This window comes from Salmo salar, chromosome ssa07 (genome assembly GCF_905237065.1).
Source record: "Salmo salar chromosome ssa07, Ssal_v3.1, whole genome shotgun sequence".
Classification (NCBI taxonomy): domain Eukaryota; kingdom Metazoa; phylum Chordata; class Actinopteri; order Salmoniformes; family Salmonidae; genus Salmo; species Salmo salar.
The window spans coordinates 29,490,047-29,508,477 of NC_059448.1; the positions used below are offsets into that span (position 1 = coordinate 29,490,047).

An 18,431-nucleotide genomic window follows, 5' to 3' on the forward strand; every position below is an offset into this window, starting at 1 on the left:
CGATGTATAGGCGCTACATGTGGTACCCCCCCCTTTACCAGAAGATGAAGCAAACGCATTGCACGATTATATACTTCTCTGTACATATGAAAAATGTCACCTTGTCATGGCAACCAATGTTTCAAACCCAATATATGAGATTTGAAAAAGCACTTGGGATTGAATTAATTTCCCGATTGCGCCGACACGTGAATGCAGTCTCCGCTAGCATGGGAACGTTGTCTTTATATGTCAATCGCGCTGCAACGCAGAACTTTACGAATTGAATCGAGCCCATAGTCTTCACGGTTTAAAACACGGATGTATTTACAGAGTGTTGCCCGTCGTTTCCATAAAACATTAAGTGTTCAGTTAGCCAACAGAGGGTTCAGAATATAGATGATCATAAAGGATACATCCACTGATATTTTTTTTTCTGGCTGTTTGGATGGAGCTCAGCGTAGCATCACGAGAGATCATGGATAATTTGAGGGATAGAGGGGAAGGGGACAGGCTCTATAGTAAAAAATATAAGTTCACACGTTACAACAATGCGTGTGCGCCGTCTACGTTTGCACTTGTACGAATACGTATAAAACACTACTCTATACCAGTGTCCCTCAACATGGTCCAACCACCTCCCAGCCACCCAGAAATGACAATAGGGCAGACCAGACAAAGGCATGGTGGGCCAGTCCGACCATTTCTAGTCCCAATCCATCCTGCACCCCCCCCCCCTATCCTGTCATACCATGGTCTCAGACCCTGAGCCCTTGCCTGTGAAGAAGTCCCAAAAATGACTTGTATGACTAGGAGAGGGTTTCTCTTTCTCCTCCTGGGGTGTCTGCCTCACCCAGATGCTGTTTTCCCCCTGTCCTCCCAGGCTGGAGCATGAGGCAGCCCCCAGGTTGAAGCTCAGACCTTCGCCCAGCGGAGCCCTCCGTTCCTGGGCATGGTGTTGGCTGTCCTCTGGGTGGACTCTGGAGCTACTGGAGGGCTGGGCCAGGCTCAGTAGGTTGTGGTGGGAGTGGAACTGTCTCATCTGACCAATGGACTTGGACGGGGTCTCGTTGGAACCTGGTGAGGGAGAGATTTTATTTTATTAGGATCTCTTTTAGTCCTGAATTGGACTAATCTTCCAAGAGTCCTTAAACATTAAAATACAAGTTATAATACGATCACATTTTCACATAACACACTGTTACAGACATAAGACACTGACATATTGACCAGATAAATACTCTAAACAGTCTGAAAATATAGATTGATTCCTTCATCTACCATAGTCCTGCACAACCTTCCAATTTATTATATTTAAATGGTTCTAAAGTATTTATTGAGGTTTCTGGTTTGCTCAGATAAATGATTCAATTTCATTATTGCTCTGAATCGAAATGTTCTTTTGCCTATTTTTCTTTCATGTCTAACACAGCTGGTGGACAATCTATTCCTAGTATTTACTGAATGACTGTCTCTTACCAACTGAATACTCTTGTGAATGGAGTTTGGCTGTTTTAAATGGTGTACATTGTGTAATAAAATAACCATTTTTTTCTCTCCAATTATTTTGTTGATGAATTACCACCCAAGAGCATTGTGCATGACTACAACAGAATAAATCATATCTCTACCTAAAAACAATCCTTGCTGCTTTGTTCTGTTCAGTCTGCATCCTCCTAATTTCACTTGCTGATGCATGTCTCCAGACCACAGAACAGTAGTTCACCTGACTCCCAATTAATGCCTGGGTTGTTTGCTTAAGAATCTTTCCCGGTAAATATTTAGCTATCCTTCTGATCGTGCATGTAGTTGTAATTATTATTATTCTTTTTTTTTTACATTGAGTTATTTGAGACGACCACGCTAAGCAGTTGTCTAGCTGGACCCCTAGTAGTTTGGTTTCTGACACTCAATTTGTACTCACTCCATACTTAATTGTATCCCATTCTGTGTTGGCCTTTTCCTGGTGGAACAGACCAACATAACCTTGGTTTTCTTGGCGGTCAAAACAAGTTTGTTCCAGCAAACCCACTCCCTGATATTTCCCAGATCTACTTGTAGAACCTGTTGAACCGATTATCTTGCTGTATAAATTGTAGTTTCATCTGCAGATATAGTAGCTTGAGTCTCAGATAAGACATAAGGAAGGTCGTTGGTATATATTAAGTAAAGAAGTGGCCCAAGGCAGCTGCCCTGCGGTATTCCACAGTTTAAAGCATAAGGGGAAGAAAACGACCCATTGATATAGGTGGACTGTTTCCCGTCAGTTAGATATGACTGTACCCAATTCAATGCTGCCTCCTTAAACCCATAATGAAATCATTTTGTCAAAATTATTTCATGATCCACAAAATGAAATGCACTAAAATCTAAAAGTAGTACACCCACAAACCTGCTATTGTCTATAGCATTGAGCCTCTGGTCAGTCATGTCAACCAATTCAGTGGTAGTGGAATTGTTTTTGCAATAAGCATGCTGATTGGCTGTGATCAGAATCATTCTTTTCCATGTACTCCCATGTGTGTCCACTCACAATACCCTCCAATATCTTACTGAGTGGAGGGAGTAGACTAATTGGTCAACTATTGGCAGGAGTAATCGGTTCTTTGCTGTCTTTCAGGGTTGGACACAGTTTAGCATGCTTCCATATATTTGGAAATGTCCTCTTTTCCAGTGATCCAATTAAATATGTACTTCTGCGGAGCTGCATTCTGGGTAAAGCATAGCGAAGTAAAACGTTATCCATAAGATCATAACCAAATTTACCATTGGGCAATGACTTCAATAGGATGATTGGCAATATCAGCTGGTTTTGTTATTGTTCTGCCGTCACCCTCCACACTAGATGGGCATGATGAGATAGATGTACCAAGTAAGCCCTTAACTGTATTCCATACCTTTTTAGAATCATTTTTACAATCAATAAAAGCATTGTTGTAAACTAAAGTTTTTTTTCTTACGATTGAATTTAACTGCAGGATTATGTGGTGTTCTATAATTCTGTTAATCAATTTCTAGTTTAGAAAATGCCTCACCCAATCCATGGAAATGGACAAGCCCCAACTGTACTCTTTCTTACTGGGGCATGATGGTCCGTTACCTCAGTGAGCAAATCAATAAAACATTCTGAAGCGTGATTTAAATCATTCTCTAGATAAATCAGCTCCCAGGGTGCAGCAGCCAAATCATTTTGAAATAGATTATGATGAAATGTTTTAACATTTCTCTTGACCAAAATCCTTGGGGGTTTCTTTGGAACCTTGGTGTTCATGGTTATGGCCACAATATTTTGGTCTGTCCAGCCCACTGGCATTGATCTTGCTCTTAAGGATCACCCTTTTTTTTAAATTTCTGCCTAAAATGACATACCCAAATCTAAATGCCTGTACCTCAGGCCCTGAAGCAAGGATATGCATATTCTTGGTTAAGCATTGCAATGGTATACTACAGAAGATTAGATCAATGCATGTGTCTGAACGGTGACCCAACTTAGTTCATGATCTAATAGTATCATTAACCATTTGTTTCAAACCACAGTTCTCGGGATATCTCATTAATTTAGTTCTATTTGAATTATTATGATCCTTCCAATTGATATTAATATCACCCAAGATAAATACATCTCTGTTACTGTGGTCTGGTCAAACCCAGTGCATAAGTCATCCAGATATGACACCTTAGAGCTAGGAGGTCTGTACACACATCCTACCAATATGGATGCCTGGTGAGGCAGATGTACTTGAGCCCATATTGCCTCTATTTGACATACCTTTTAAGAGGAGGGATGACCTTAATGTATATGATTCTGAATGTACAGTGCTACACCCCGACCGTTCCTATTCCTTTCATTGATCTCCGTGGGGGAAGTGATCATTCATTCCAAAATCAGTGTTTCTGAGTTCTCTGCCCCTGCTCTTTGCCATTTCCTTAACATTTTCAAAACCTGCCATAATAGCCCTGTGGCCTTTTCCCAGAGGCCTCTGGGAAAAGGCTAAGGACTCTGGAGAAAGGGGACACTCTATGGACTCTGGAGAAAGGGGACACTCTATGGACTCTGGAGAAAGGGGACACTAAGGACTCTGGAGAAAGTGACATCACGCACGACATCTGTGGGCAGTTTCAGTTGAGTTGACATAAAGTCTCGGACAGTGTCCTCACAGCCTCTGTTGTCATTCTCCGGTATCCCTGAAAATATTAGTTTATAGACAGTGTACATCAAGCAAGGTTTCTTTAAGTTGTTTGTTCCCCCTTTGCACCACCTCCACCTTGCATGAATAAAGTCTACAGTACCTTTCAGCACTGTGTTTTCTTTCCTTAGATCATCAATCTGACATTGGCTGAATTCTAGACTGGCACATAATGCATTGATGTCCTCTTGTAGTATATCCAAGATACCAAGTTTGGCAAGCCTTTCATTGATGGATTTCAACAAGCCTCATCCATATCCTTAAACCTCTCCCCACTCGCGCCCTCTTGCTTGGGGATGGTTTGATGCCACCCCCCCACAAAAAAACTACGTTTTAATCTTAATCATATCACAATCAACTTTTACAGAAATATAAAAATAAAAAAAATGTTATTTTTTATTTTGGGGGAAATATTTTATTCGAATATGCAAATAAGGCCATGTTCAGTAAATATGCCCATATTTGCATATCACGCAAATCTATTTTTCTGGGCACTGGATGAAGTCAGCTTAAATATTTTGGTTTAATTTTGTTAAGACACACTCCAGGACAGGACTTGTCCAGAGTGGCTTGTGGATGAATACATTTTTCATCTTGCTATCTGTAAAATACAAAAACATACGTAAAATGCATTTTTGGCACATTTTTCACCAAAGGAAATGTTATCTAGAATAAAACATTTACAACATATCAACAATTCCCTCTGAGCCAGTCTTTTTTTATTTCACCTTTATTTAACCAGGTAAGCTAGTTGAGAACAAGTTCTCATTTACAACTGCGACCTGGCCAAGATAAAGCAAAGTAGTGCGACAGAAACAACAACACAGAGTTATATGGAATAAACAAGCATAAGTCAATAACACAATAGAAAAAACAGAAAGTCTATATACAGTGTGTGCAAATGGCATGACGTGGTAAGGCAATAAATAGGTCATAGTAGAAAAGTAATTACAATTTAGCAGATTAACACTGGAGTGATAGATGAGCAGATGATGGTGTGTAAGTTGTGATACTGGTGTGCAAAAGAGCAGCAAAATAAATAAAAACAATATGGGGATGTGATAAGGGAATTTATATGCTTAAAGGTAATGATTAAAGAATTCCACCCTGAAACGTAACTATTAGTGATTATTAGTTTATGTAGCATGTATAATGAATAATTAAAGTACTAAATATAAGTCCAATAAGGTTCGGTAGAGACATGTGAGGGAGAGAAGTGTGTGTGTGTGTGTGTGTGTGTGTGTGTGTGTGTGTGTGTGTGTGTGTGTGTGTGTGTGTGTGTGTGTGTGTGTGTGTGTGTGTGTGTGTGTGTGTGTGTGTGTGTGTGTGTGTGTGTGACTAAGAAGATACCGAGAACAATTAAACTGTGTATGACCTGACCTGGCTAGAACTCTGAGAAACTTACGATAGGACAGGGAGTCCTTTCAAGGTTCCTCTAATCTCGGGGGAATGGAACTGGCAGTTTGGTAGTGATAAACAGTGGTGAGAACTATGGAGAAGGATACATCCTACCTACTGTTTGTGTGTATGTATGTGCGTAGGCTATCTACTGTTTGTGTGGAGGTATGTGCGTAAGTAGGGAGTGAGTTATAAAATGGCATGTCTTTGTATTGTGGACTTCAGAACGTTCTCATGAATAAACTGTACGAACCTTTTGCATAAGCTGAGTCTTTGCCTAATTATTATTAAACCCAGGGTCTTACAAACCTAGGGAATTAGTCAAAGCTTTAATAATTGTTAGTTATTATCATTGGGATTGAAAATTCTCGTGACAGGATGAGGTAGGTAGATTGGGTGGGCTATTTACAGATGGACTATGTACAGCTGCTGCGATCGGTTAGCTGCTCAGATAGCTGATGTTTAAAGTTAGTGAGGGAAATGTAAGGCTTCAGCGATTTTTTTCAATTCGTTCCAGTCACTGGCAGCAGAGAACTGGAAGGAAAGGCGGCCAAAGTAGGTGTTGGCTTTGGGGATGACCAGTGAGATATACCTGCTGGAGCGCGTGCTACGGGTGGGTGTTGTTATAGTGACCAGTGAGCTGAGATAAGCCGGAGCTTTATCTAGACTTATAGATGACCTGGAGCCAGTGGGTCTGGTGACGAATATGTAGCGAGGGCCAGCCGACTAGAGCATACAGGTCGCAGTGGTGGGTGGTATAAGGCGCTTTGGTAACAAAACGGATGGCACTGTGATAGACTACATCCAATTTGCTGAGTATAGTATTGGAAGCTATTTTGTAGATAACATCGCCGAAGTCGAGGATCGGTAGGACAGTCAGTCAAGTTTGGCGGCGTGAGTGAAGAAGGCTTTGTCTCCAGTCTGGAGAATATATCTAAGCATAGCCACACAAAATATGGTGAATGCAGATGCTTCTGAAGACTAAAAAATGCAGGAAGAGTCTGACTTTCAAGAAATGGCAGTTAAAGACAAGTACACTGAAATTAGACTACCAAATGACAAACCCCTACTTAGACCCATTCACCATCTCTTTAAAGTAAGTTACTAAATATAGTCCAGTTTGTAACATTCTCTATGAAATGGGCTTTTACGTTGTGTAATTCAATATAGTGAGCTTTGAAATTATTGATGTGTCCATTTTAAAGTGGTTAAAATTCATAACATTTTTAATTACAGTAGTATGATAAACTAACAAAAATATAAATTTGCATCCATTATATTGTTTATAATTTTTGGGAAAATACTAATGTACCAAAATACCAACAAATCTCAAAATTGATAGGTAGATGCAAACATTTAATTTCAGCCTGTGGTGCATGGCCTGGCCTTATCTCTAACCCTAGCTTCATGTCTACACCCCGGCTCAACCCTAATCCTAACCGTCACCCTGACTAATCCTAACCGTCACCCTAGCTTCATGTCCACACCACGGCTCAACCCTAACACTAAGCCTAGTTTAATGTCCACGCCCCGGGTCAACTCTAGCTTTAGGTCTACACTCCGGCTCAACCCTTATCCTAACCCTAGCACATCCTCGGCTCAACCATAACCCTAACTTTAACCCTAGCTGGATGTTGCATACCAACAGAGCTCATAAAGGTGTAGTGACCCCATAAATATTGATGACTCCTGTCCCGCTAAGTACACTGAACAAAAATATAAATGCAACATGCAACAATTTCAACGATTTTACTGAGTTACAGTTCATATGAAATCAGTCAATTGAAGTAAATTCATTAGATGCTGATGGACTTCACGACTGGGAATACAGACATGCATCTGTTGGTCACAGATACCAACAACAACAAAAAAGGTAGGGCCGTGGATCAGAAAATAAGTCGGTATCTGGTGTGACCACCATGTCTCAAGCAGCGCGACACATCTCCTTCGCATAGACTTAATCAGGCTGTTGATTGTGGCCTGTGGAATGCTGTCCCACTCCTCTTTAACAGCTGTGCGAAGTTGCTGGATAATGGAGGGAAACAGAACACGCTCTCGTACACGTAGATACAGAGCATCCCAAACATGCTCAATGGGTGACATGTCTGGTGAGTATGCAGGTCATGGAAGAACTGGAAAATTTTCAGCTTCCAGGAATTGTGTACAGATCCTTACGACATGGAGCCGTGCATTATTATGCTGAAACATGAGGTGATGGAGGCGGATGAATGGCATGACAATGGGCCTCAGGATCTCGTCACGTATCATTGTGCGTTCAAATTGCCATCGATAAAATGCAATTGTGTTCGTTATCCGTAGCTTATGCCTGCCCATACCATAACCCCACTGCTTGCCCATATGACGCCCATATGACGCCATACTGCCATTTGCCCGGTACAGTTGAAACCGGGATTCTTCTCCAGGGTGAAGAGCACACTTCTCCAGCGTGCCAGTGGCCATTGAAGGTGACCATTTGCCCACTGAAGTTGACCATTTGCCCACTGAAGTTGACCATTTGCCCACTGAAGTTGACCATTTGCCCACTGAAGTTGGTTACAACGCCAAACTGCTGTCAGGTCAAAACCCTGGTGAGAACGACAAGCACGCAGATGAGCTTCCCTGAGACAGTTTCTGAAAGTTTGTGCAGAAATTCTTCAGTTGTGCAAACCCACAGTTTCATCAGCTGTCCGGGTGGTTGGTCTCAGACGATCCTGCAGGTGAAGAAGCCATATGTGGCGGACCTGGGCTGGCGTGGTTACACAAGGTCTGCAGTTGTGAGACCAAATTCTCTAAAATGACGTCGGAGGCAGCTTATTAAGGAAGTTAACATTAAATTCTCTGGCAACAGCTCTGGTGGACATTCCTGCAGTCAGCATGCCAATTGCACACTTCCTCAAAACTAGAGACATCTGTGGCATTGTGTTGTGTGACAAGACTGCACATTTTAGAGTTGCATTTTATTGCCCCCAGCACAAGGTGCACCTGTGTAATGATCATGACGTTTAATCAGCTTCTTGATATGCCACACCTGATGGATTATCTGGATGGATTATCTTGGCAAAGGAGAAATGCTCACTAACAGGTAGGTAAACAATTGTGTGCACAAAACTTCATAGAAATAAGCTTTTCGTGCGTATGGAACATTTCTGGGATCTTTCATTTCAGCTCATGAAACATGGGACCAACACTTTACATGTTACGTTTATATTTTTGTTCAGTGTAGTATACCTGCTGATGGTATTGTAATTGAAATTCAACCCTTTATATACTGTATGTGTGACTTAACTTTCCTGTTGTGGTTGTGTCTACCTGCTATGGGTGTAATAAAAGAAGTGGGACCCTGTAAGAATAAGTCACTTCCTTTTCCTGTTGTGGTGGTGTCAGAAGACATCCAGGACGCTGTTTAAACCTAAATCCAAACCTTAACCTAAACCTGATCTTAAACCTGATCTTAAACCTAAACTCGATGACTTACGCTTCTTGTTGTTATGGTGGCGTTGGAGGACGTCGAGGTTGAGGAACACCTCTGTGGTCAGCCTGCTGTCCCCGGGCTCGTCGGGGTTGAAGAGGGGTGAGGGGGGCTCCAGGGGCGACAGGCTACCACTAGACGCCCCTACAGAGTCCAGAGATGCCCCCGTGTCCCGCCGACCCCCCGCTGTGTCTACCGTCTCCACCGTCAGGTGACTGCCACTGTGGGAGGAGGAGAGAAGGGGAAAGGAAGGAGAGGAACGGAGAGAGAAAAAAGGGGGAGGAGAGCAAGCAGAGGGAGTAGAGATTAGAGTACTTTATTATCCGCGTTGCAAAAAGTCTTGCAGTGCCACAAATGGAGATATCGAAACACACTCAATAAACACACAACATTAAGACTCAAAGACGACTGAAGTGCTGATCCAGAATCAGTTTAGCCTTTTAGATCATAGTAAATAAGAATATATGGACCTACTCCGAGACTGTTTGTAAATATGGGCCCTGAAGTGGACACCAACCTGAGTTTCCTGCGGAGGAGATAGTCGATGATGTCAGGATCTGTCTGGATGAGACTCATCAGCACCTCCTGCTGGAGCTCTGCTGACACCTGGGGAGAGGAGGACAGGAGGGTGACACACACACGCTCGCGCATGCTAACCCGCACAGTGGTGTAAAGTACTTTAAAGTGCTACTTAAGTAGATTTTTGGGGGGTATCTGTACTTTGCTATTTATATTTTGGACAACCTTTACTCCACTACATTCCTAAAGAAAATAATGTACTTTTTTTACTCCATACATTTTCCCTGACACTCAAAAGTACTCGTTACATTTCGAATGCTTAGCAGAACAGGAAAATGGTCTAATTCACACACCCATCAAGAGAACATCCCTGGTCGTCCCTACTTCCTCTGATCTGGCGGACTCCCTAAACACAAATGCTTCGTTTGTAAATTATGTCGGAGTGTCGGAGTGTGCTCCTGGCTATCCGTAATTTTTTTTTTAACCTGAAATCCCCCCCCCCCCCCAACCCACACACTCCAACTACCGTGAACAGTCGCCTGTAGTTCTGTATAAGGTGAAGGGTGACGTTGATGATGGCAGCGCTGTCCTCAATGCCCATGGCATGGGGACTCATCTCCCTGTCCCCTCCGCCCCTCTCCCCCTGCAGCAGGTTGGGACCAAAGATCACTGCCAGGTTGGTTGCTGTCATCTTGTTGCCGGGGAACTGCAGGTAAAGAGAGGGATGAGTTAGGGATAGAGAGGTTAGGGGAAAGACCGCATATTAGGTCTACCTATTGTGTAGGCTAGGCTAGTTAGTGTAGAGCTACAGGAAGAGAGAGGTGTTACGAGACAGTATATAATATAGAAAGGGTCCGGTGAAACAGAGAAACCGAAACAGGAGAGAGAGAGGGTTAAGACAACCCAAAATCTATTATGTGCTCTCCTCTTGAGAGAGAGAGAGAAGGTAACGTGTTGACGACGGACAGATAAAACAGACAAACTGACAGGGAAAGAAATATGGACAGATGAACAGAATGATAGACAGTCCCATGACACACAAACACGGACCCCCCCCTCCTTCCCCACATTGGGACTAACCTCCTGGTGCTGTGGTCCTGTGGTGTCCTGTGCATGGCTCTGTACGGTGTGTAACAGGGTGAGGAGGCGGAGCAGGGTATCACAGTTACAGGGGGGTAACAGGTAGAGCAGCTGCTGGAGGTACAGGAGCTGGTCTGTCCCTCGCAGAACTGAAAGAGAGAGAGAGAGAGAGAGGAGACCTTGTTGAGCATAAATTCACGTTGTGAATTTACAGGTAGAAAATGATAACGGTTGCATTCGTATGGCTAGTGTGTGTCGTATGGGTTACTGTGCGCGGGCGCCTTACGGTTGGCGTGTAGGAAGGCAGCGTAGAGCTCTCTTGGCAGTAGAGGGTCAGGCATGTCTCTGAGGAACTCCTTCAGTAATGCCGCTACATCATGGACACTGTGCTCCTCATCCAAACACACGTCTGTCCCTATGTCAAAGTCCTCACGCAGCTAGGTGGGGCAAACACACATCAGCACCATATCAGAACACCCACGCACTCACACATACTAGAACGAGCAGACACACACACTTAAAAGGCAGTGGCAACAGATACACAAGAACGCACTGTTCGAGGCAGCACCCATGTGAGAGTCAACACACACACACACACACACACACACACACACACACACACACACACACACACACACACACACACACACACACACACACACACACACACACATCAACAAATAAGTTCACATGCACCGGCCACACACAAAGTATAAGGTCAGTTTCCCATGTGACGCATTTCTTTTTAAACAGGAAATGACAGGGATCAACGGCCCTGAGTACAAAGTACACAGCTGAAGAGAAGTACACCTGCCACAACATCAACACACTGGCTAGTACTACCGAGTAGGGATAAATAACTACTGTATGAAGTGAAGGTAATGCACAATTCTGCTGTAGTTGGGCTAACGTTTGTGTAATACGGAGAGCAAATGTACATCGACACACTGGCTAGTAAATAGGTCTAAACCAGGGGAGAGCTAATTGTAATGTTGAAGACATTTAACATTTATGCGTGGAGAGCAACAAGACTCACCTGCCGAACTCTCTTTTTGGAGCTCCCAACACGAAAGATCCCCACAGTTTGTAGACCTGTGGAGAAGGAGAGAAAGCCACTTCGGATTATTGTGAAAGAGCAAGATCTCTCGATATTCTATCCCATATATTTGACACTTTATAATTGTCAGAGAGATGGTTCAATGAACCACACTCGCATGATGAGTAACCTTGCTTGAGTCCGGAAGACTTACGTTGGTTTCCCCTGAGCTAATGCCTAAGCTTTAGCTAGACGGGCTAACATAGTCACATCAGCAGACCTCTGTGTCTCACCGTGTCTCTCTATGTGGCAGCAGCACCTCTCCAACACACGGGGAACCTGTCTATAGATGGGGTTGAGGCTCAACTTGGTCTGGGTCCGCCCCCCGGCACCTGCTGCAGTCTTCTTCAGCTCCAGCTCTGCAGGGTGGGACAGCTGCAGCGCCTCCAGCAGGCGGGACTGGCTCTCTACAAGATCTGAGATGGAGTCCACTGACAGGCCACCCTGTCGGAGGGAGAAAGTGGAAGGCAGGAGGGGAGGGAGGGAGAGATTAAGCATTTCAAGTTCAAGTTTCACAAAACCTTTAGGAGTTGATTAAAAGGGAGAGTGAGAAAACAGAGGTGAGGGGGAAAAGGATGAGAAAAGAGTAGGCGAGAAAAGATAGTAGGAACGAAGAGAGGGAGACAGAAGAGAGTGAGGGACAGAAGAGAGTGAGGGACAGAAGAGAGTGACAGAGGGAAGGAGAGTGGAACATTAGGAAAGTATGGATGAGAAGGAAGGAGAGGGAGTGAAGGAACAGAAGAACGAGGGAGTGAGAGGATAAACAGAAGGGTGACGGAGAAGGGGGTAAAAGTAAAGGGAAAGCAAAATTATTTCAACAATATTTTTCCTGGCTTTCAAAAAAGATTTCCATTAAGTTGATCATGTAACAAAATTCTGCCAGTTGCCATGAAAACGTTCTTGCAAAACTATCCAGTTAATCTTGGGATTAGTATGACATTTTTCCTGGGTAACATAATGAGGTAGATTTTATATTAAGAGAAATTATATAAATGGAGTTTTCCAATTTTCATTTTTGGGCAAAATGTTCTGGGTTTTTTCAGGACAGTGTTCTCATGACTAATTATATGAGTTATTTATTTGTCTGCCATTTATTTGCGTTCCCTTTGTTTCCTGTTCTTCTGTGTCTCCATCTTTCCCAGTAGTGGGAGTCTTATATATATATATATATATATATAACCTGTGTGTGTCAAGGTTTTTCAGTTTTCCAAGTAAATCTGAATCAGAAATGTAAAAAGGGGTTGCTACACCAAATTATTATTCAACTCAACTTTCTTGTATCTATCTCTTAGATATAGAAATTACAATCACACACAAACCTCCCATCAACATCAATACTTCATTTATTACACATAATTCAAGTTATGCATGAGTAACTTGGTCCCAGATTTGTTTGTGCTGTTTCTTATTGCCTTTGTCACATTTGGCAGCACATTCAGTAAATTGGTCATGTTTGGTTTAGGCCCTAATTAAAGGGTGCATCTCAGTAGTCTCAAACATCCCTTCCTCTAGTCTCTATCCCTTCATTCTGTTCTGACGTGGAATGACTACAGACAAACACTAAGTGAAAACAAATACAGTATCAGGTCCCCTAACCCTGGCTAGTAATGACAGTGTGTCTGAGCTCTCACCCAGCAGGACAGCAGGTTAGAGCACAGCACGATACAGACATTAACACAGCAGGAGCTCAACTTAAATACACACACAGAGACTACGCCCAAATGCATGCACCGTCACGACTTCTGCCGAAGTCGATGCCCCTCCTTGTTCGGGCGGTGCTCGGCGGTCGACGTCACCGGTCTTCTAGCCATCATTGATCTATTTTTCATTTTCCATTGGTTTTGTCTGGTCTTCCTACACACCTGGTTCCAATCCCATTCATTACATGCTGTGTATTTAACCCTCTGTTTCCCCTCATCTTCTTGTCGGAGATTGTTTGCTGTTATTGTGTTTCGTGTATTTTGTATAGGTGTGCAACGGGTTCTGTTACCCATGTTATTTTTATGTACGTTGGTTTTTGGAGTTTGTTTTTTATCTTATTAAACTACTCCAATTACATCAAGTTGGTTTCTCCTGCACCTGACTTCCCTGCCACCTACACCCACGACAATAACATGCAGGCATGTGCACACAGTTTTTTCTCTGCTAATAATTTGACTGTGTTGCTGTAGCAAAACAACGGTCTGACTCCATACCAGGAAAATGAATTGATAGTGCGAATGATTGTGATGGAGAGACAGCCAGAGGCAGACAGATTTAACTGAATGTTCCCTTGTGTGTGTCTCCAATGGCACCCTATTCCACTACTTTTGCACTATACGGTGCCATTTGGGTTGTAGACCTTTTTTCATTTTCCAATGTCAACACTGATTGCCAGGGTCGAGGTTCTGAGAGAGTAATACTGATAGTCATCGGTGAACTTCTACACCACAGATTTTTGTTGAAGTTGGGTATATTGTTAAAATAAAACAACTCAGATGTATTTTTGAACAGATATGTTTGGATTAGTTTCACCTACGTCACAGTATTTCACAGTTCTTAGGACTACGGTATGTGCTGGCTAGTACGTTCAAGTGCCCAATGCCTACAATAGAAATGTTTGATTGTCTTGGAGGAGATATGTCAGCGTGGTCAGGTTTTGAAACCGTAGTTTGAAGTTGATAAGTCATGGTTGACAAATGTTTGTTGAATGTTCGACTGCTCTTTTGTTAGCCAAAGAGAGGTCCGCATATTTCAGACCAAAGTAAAGCCCAGACATAGAAACAAGCATCTACATCTACTTGAATCTGTGTGTGTGTGTCTCTCTCTGTGTGTGTGTGTGTGTGTGTGTGTGTGTGTGTGTGTGTGTGTGTGTGTGTGTGTGTGTGTGTGTGTGTGTGTGTGTGTGTGTGTGTGTGTGTGTGTGTGTGTGTGTGTGTGTGTGTCTGCGCTCTCCAACTCACCCGTCTCTGCACTCTAGCTTTCTTATCCAGGAACCTGGGTGAGAGTGGCTTGCTGTGCAATGCCAGTGCTGCCGATGATGATGAGGATGTAGCACCACTGAAGGGCGATGAAGCCGTGCTACAGAGGGGTTTATTCCCGTTGCTCTGCTGTTGTTTCTCAGCCCGGAACCTCAGGACGCTGGCCTCTAGATCAAGGCAGTCTCTCCGGCTCTCCTTCAGAGCAAATCAAATCCAACTTTATTTAAAATGCTTTTATAATCAATCACAACACACTTTACAGTAAATAGACCTAAAGTAAAAGTGTATTTTCTAGTGTGCGGTTTTTACACTTGTATTTGGATACATGTTGTTTTCTGTATTTTTATTTTTTTTACACTTCACAGTAAAACAATCTAATAAAGTAGATTAACAACAAAAACCTTCAGAGCATCCTGACGCTGCTTGTATGCCCGGTCGTTGGCTATCGCCTGCGAAAGAGGGATGCCAAACGCCTTGGCGGCTGTCTCTGTGGGGTGATGGAAAAGGTAAAAAAGAGGTATGGATGGAGGAAAAGAGATTGGGATAGATAGGGAAGGAAAGAGGGAGGGACAGATATTGCATTTCAACTATCTACTAACCCTCACCCTAGCTCTAACCCTAACCTTAACCCTTATCCTAACGCCAAACTTCAAAATAGACATTTTATGACCCATCGACACACAATACTCCATCATGACAAAGTGAAAAATGTTTTTAGAAATGTTTGCAAACTTATTGGAAATTAAATATCTACTTTACATAAGCATTCACACCCATGAGTCAGTACTTTGTAGAAGCACCTTTAGCGGTGATTACAGCTTTGCACAATCTGGATTTTCTCCCATTCTTCCTTTCAGATTTTCTCAAGCTCGGTTAACTTAGATTGGGAGCGGCAGTGAACAGCAATCTTCAACTCTTTCCACATATTTTCAATGGGATTCAAGCTTTGGCTGGGCCACTCAAGGACTATCACATTCTTGTTCTGAAGCTATTCCAGCGTTGCTTTGGCTGTATACCTTTGGTCATTGTCATGTTGGAATGCAAATCTTCGCCCCAGTCTAAGGTCATTTGCACTCTGAAGCAGGTTCTCAACAAGGATTTGCCTGTATTTGGCTCCATTCATTGTTCCCTCTATCCTTACAAGTCTCCAAGTCTCTGCCACTGAAAAGCATCCCCATAGCATGATGCTGCCACCACCATGCTTCATGGTAGGGATGGTGTTAGACAGGTGATGAGCTGTGCCTGGTTTTCTCCATACATTTTGCTTTGCATTCAGGCCAGAGAGTTACATTTTTGTCTCATCAGACCACAGAATGTTTTGAATTATGCTCTCAGAGTCTTTTATGTGCCTTTTTGCAAACTCCAGGTGTGCAGTCATGTGCCTTTTTCTCAGGAGTGGCTTCTGTCTGGCCACTCTCTCCTAAAGCCCAGATTGGTGAAGTGCCGTAGAGACTGTTATTTGGCAGATTCTCCCATTTCAGCCAAGGAACTCTGTAGTTCTGCCAGAGTGGTCATTGGGTTCTTGTTCACCTCCCTGACCGAGGTCTTTCTTGCCCAGTTGCTCAGTTTGGTCGGATGGCTAGGCCTAGGCAGAGTCGGTGTAGTTCTATATTTTTTCAATTTCCCAATGATGGAGATCACTGCGCTCTTGGAAACTTTCAACACTCTAGACATTGTTTTATACCCTTCCCTAGATATATGCCTCAACACAATTCTATCCCAGAGATCTATGTCCAGTTCCTTGGACTTCATGGTATAGTTTCTGCTCTTATACATGTTAGAATCACCTTTGGCAGTGATTACAGCTCACAGAGTCTTTTTGGCCAAGTCTCTAAGAGTTTTGCACATCCGGAATGGACAATATATGCCCATTACTCTTTTTAAAGTTCTTCAAGCTCTGTCAAGTTGATTGTTGATCATTGCTAGAAGGCTATTTTCAAAACTAGACATAGATTTAAGTCGATTTAATGCAAAACTGCAGCTAGGCCACTCAGGAACATTTCATGTCATCTTGGCAAGCAACTCCAGTGTAGATTTGGCCTTGTGTTTTAGGTTATTGTCCTGCTGAAAGGTGAATTTGTCTCCCAGTGTGTGTTGGAAAAAAGATTGAAGCAGGTTTTCTTCTAGGATTTTACCTGTGCTTAGCTATATTCCATTGCTTTTTATCCTGAAAAACTCCCTAGTCCTTGCCAATGACAAGCATACCCATAACATGATGCAGCCACCATGCTTGCAAATATGACGAGTTGTACTCAGTGATGTGCTGTGTTGGATTTGCCCCAAACATTACACTTTGTATTCAGGACAAAACGTTTTTTTTTTGGTTTTTTTGCAGTACTATTAAAGTTCCTTGTTGCATGTTTTGAAATATTTGTTATTCTGTACAGGCTTCCTTCTTTTCACTCTGTCATTTAGGTTAGTATTGTAGAGTAACTAGAATGTTGTTGATCCATCCTCTGTTCTCATATCACAACCATTAAACTCTGTAACTGTTTTAAAATCACCATTGGCCTCATGGTGAAATCGGTGAGCATTTTTCTTCTTCTCTGGCAACTGAGTTAGGAAGGATGCCTGTATTTTTGTAGGGACTGGGTGTATTAATACACCATCCAAAGCCTAATTAATAACTTTACCATGCTCAAAGGGATATTCAGAGGGATATTTGTTACACATCTACCAATCGGTTCCCTTCTTTGCAAGGCATTGGAAAAACCTTCCTGTCCTTTGTGGTTTAATCTGTGCTTGAAATTCACTACTCGATTAAGAGACCTTACAGATAATTGGGGTGGGGTATAGAGATGGGGTAGTCATTCAAAAATCAATTATTGAACACAGAATTAGTCCATGCAACTTATTATGTAATTTGTTAAGCATATATTTACTCCTGAACTTATTTAGGCTTGGTATAACAAAGGGGTTGAATAATTATTGACTCAATATATTTCAGCTTTTCATTATTTTTGGTTTTTACATTTTTTACTTTCAACAAACAAAATTCCCCTTTGACATGATGGGATATTGTGTGTAGATTGGTGACAGAAAATCTAAATTTAATCCATTTTAAATTCAGGCTGTCACACAACAAAATGTGGTAAAAATAAAGGCATATGAATACTTTATGAAAGCACTGTACATGTAAACAGGGGTAATGGTGACCAGTAGCAGGATAAATAGATAGATATTAATGGAAATCAATAATCAATGAACAGCAGTGTAATGGTAGTAATAAATCGAATCAATCAGCAGCAGCAGAGTAGGTGTGAGGGGTCGTGTGCGTGTGGGTGTAAGTTTGTGGCGTCAGTAGAGTGTGGGAGTGAGGATGTTTGTGAGTGTGTGTATGTGTGTGTGAGTAAGAGTGACAGTGAGGGTGTGTGTGTTTGAGTGGGTAGAGAGCTGTGGATGAGCATAGAGTCAGTGTGTATAGTCTGTGGGAGAGGGAGAGCAGTAGCCATTCAACAGTCTGATGGCCAGGGGGATAGAAGCTGTTTAGGAGTCTGTTTGTCTGAGCTTTGATGTGCCGGTATTGTCTGCTGGACGGGAGCATGGAGAACAGTCCGTGCCTCAGGTGGCTGGAGTCTTTGGCAATTTTTCAGTCTTTCTCAGATACCGCCTAGCATGTACATATGGCTGGGAGCTCACCACCAGTGATGTGCTGAGGTGTCCGCCCCACCCTCTGTAGGGCCTTCCTGTCGAGGGTGGTGCAGTTGCCATACCAGATTGTGATACAACCAGTCAGAATGCTC

General features: G+C 42.7%; 1 protein-coding gene across 2 annotated transcripts in view; it reads right to left on the reverse strand.

Annotated features, from left to right (window-relative positions):
- Window positions 1-712: 712 nt before the first annotated feature.
- The window catches only part of arhgap36 (Rho GTPase activating protein 36), a 96,037-nt gene continuing 78,318 nt past the window's right edge, over window positions 713-18,431 (reverse strand). For both annotated transcript variants that reach the window (XM_014207436.2, XM_014207435.2), the window contains exons 4-13: window positions 15,090-15,175; window positions 14,671-14,883; window positions 11,962-12,172; window positions 11,669-11,724; window positions 10,919-11,069; window positions 10,633-10,781; window positions 10,079-10,258; window positions 9,551-9,639; window positions 9,040-9,254; window positions 713-1,056 (exon numbers count right to left, since the gene is read on the reverse strand). In XM_014207436.2, the coding sequence (XP_014062911.1) occupies window positions 725-1,056; window positions 9,040-9,254; window positions 9,551-9,639; window positions 10,079-10,258; window positions 10,633-10,781; window positions 10,919-11,069; window positions 11,669-11,724; window positions 11,962-12,172; window positions 14,671-14,883; window positions 15,090-15,175 (1,682 nt within the window). In that variant the 3' untranslated portion in view covers window positions 713-724. The remainder of the gene's footprint in view (window positions 1,057-9,039; window positions 9,255-9,550; window positions 9,640-10,078; window positions 10,259-10,632; window positions 10,782-10,918; window positions 11,070-11,668; window positions 11,725-11,961; window positions 12,173-14,670; window positions 14,884-15,089; window positions 15,176-18,431) is intronic.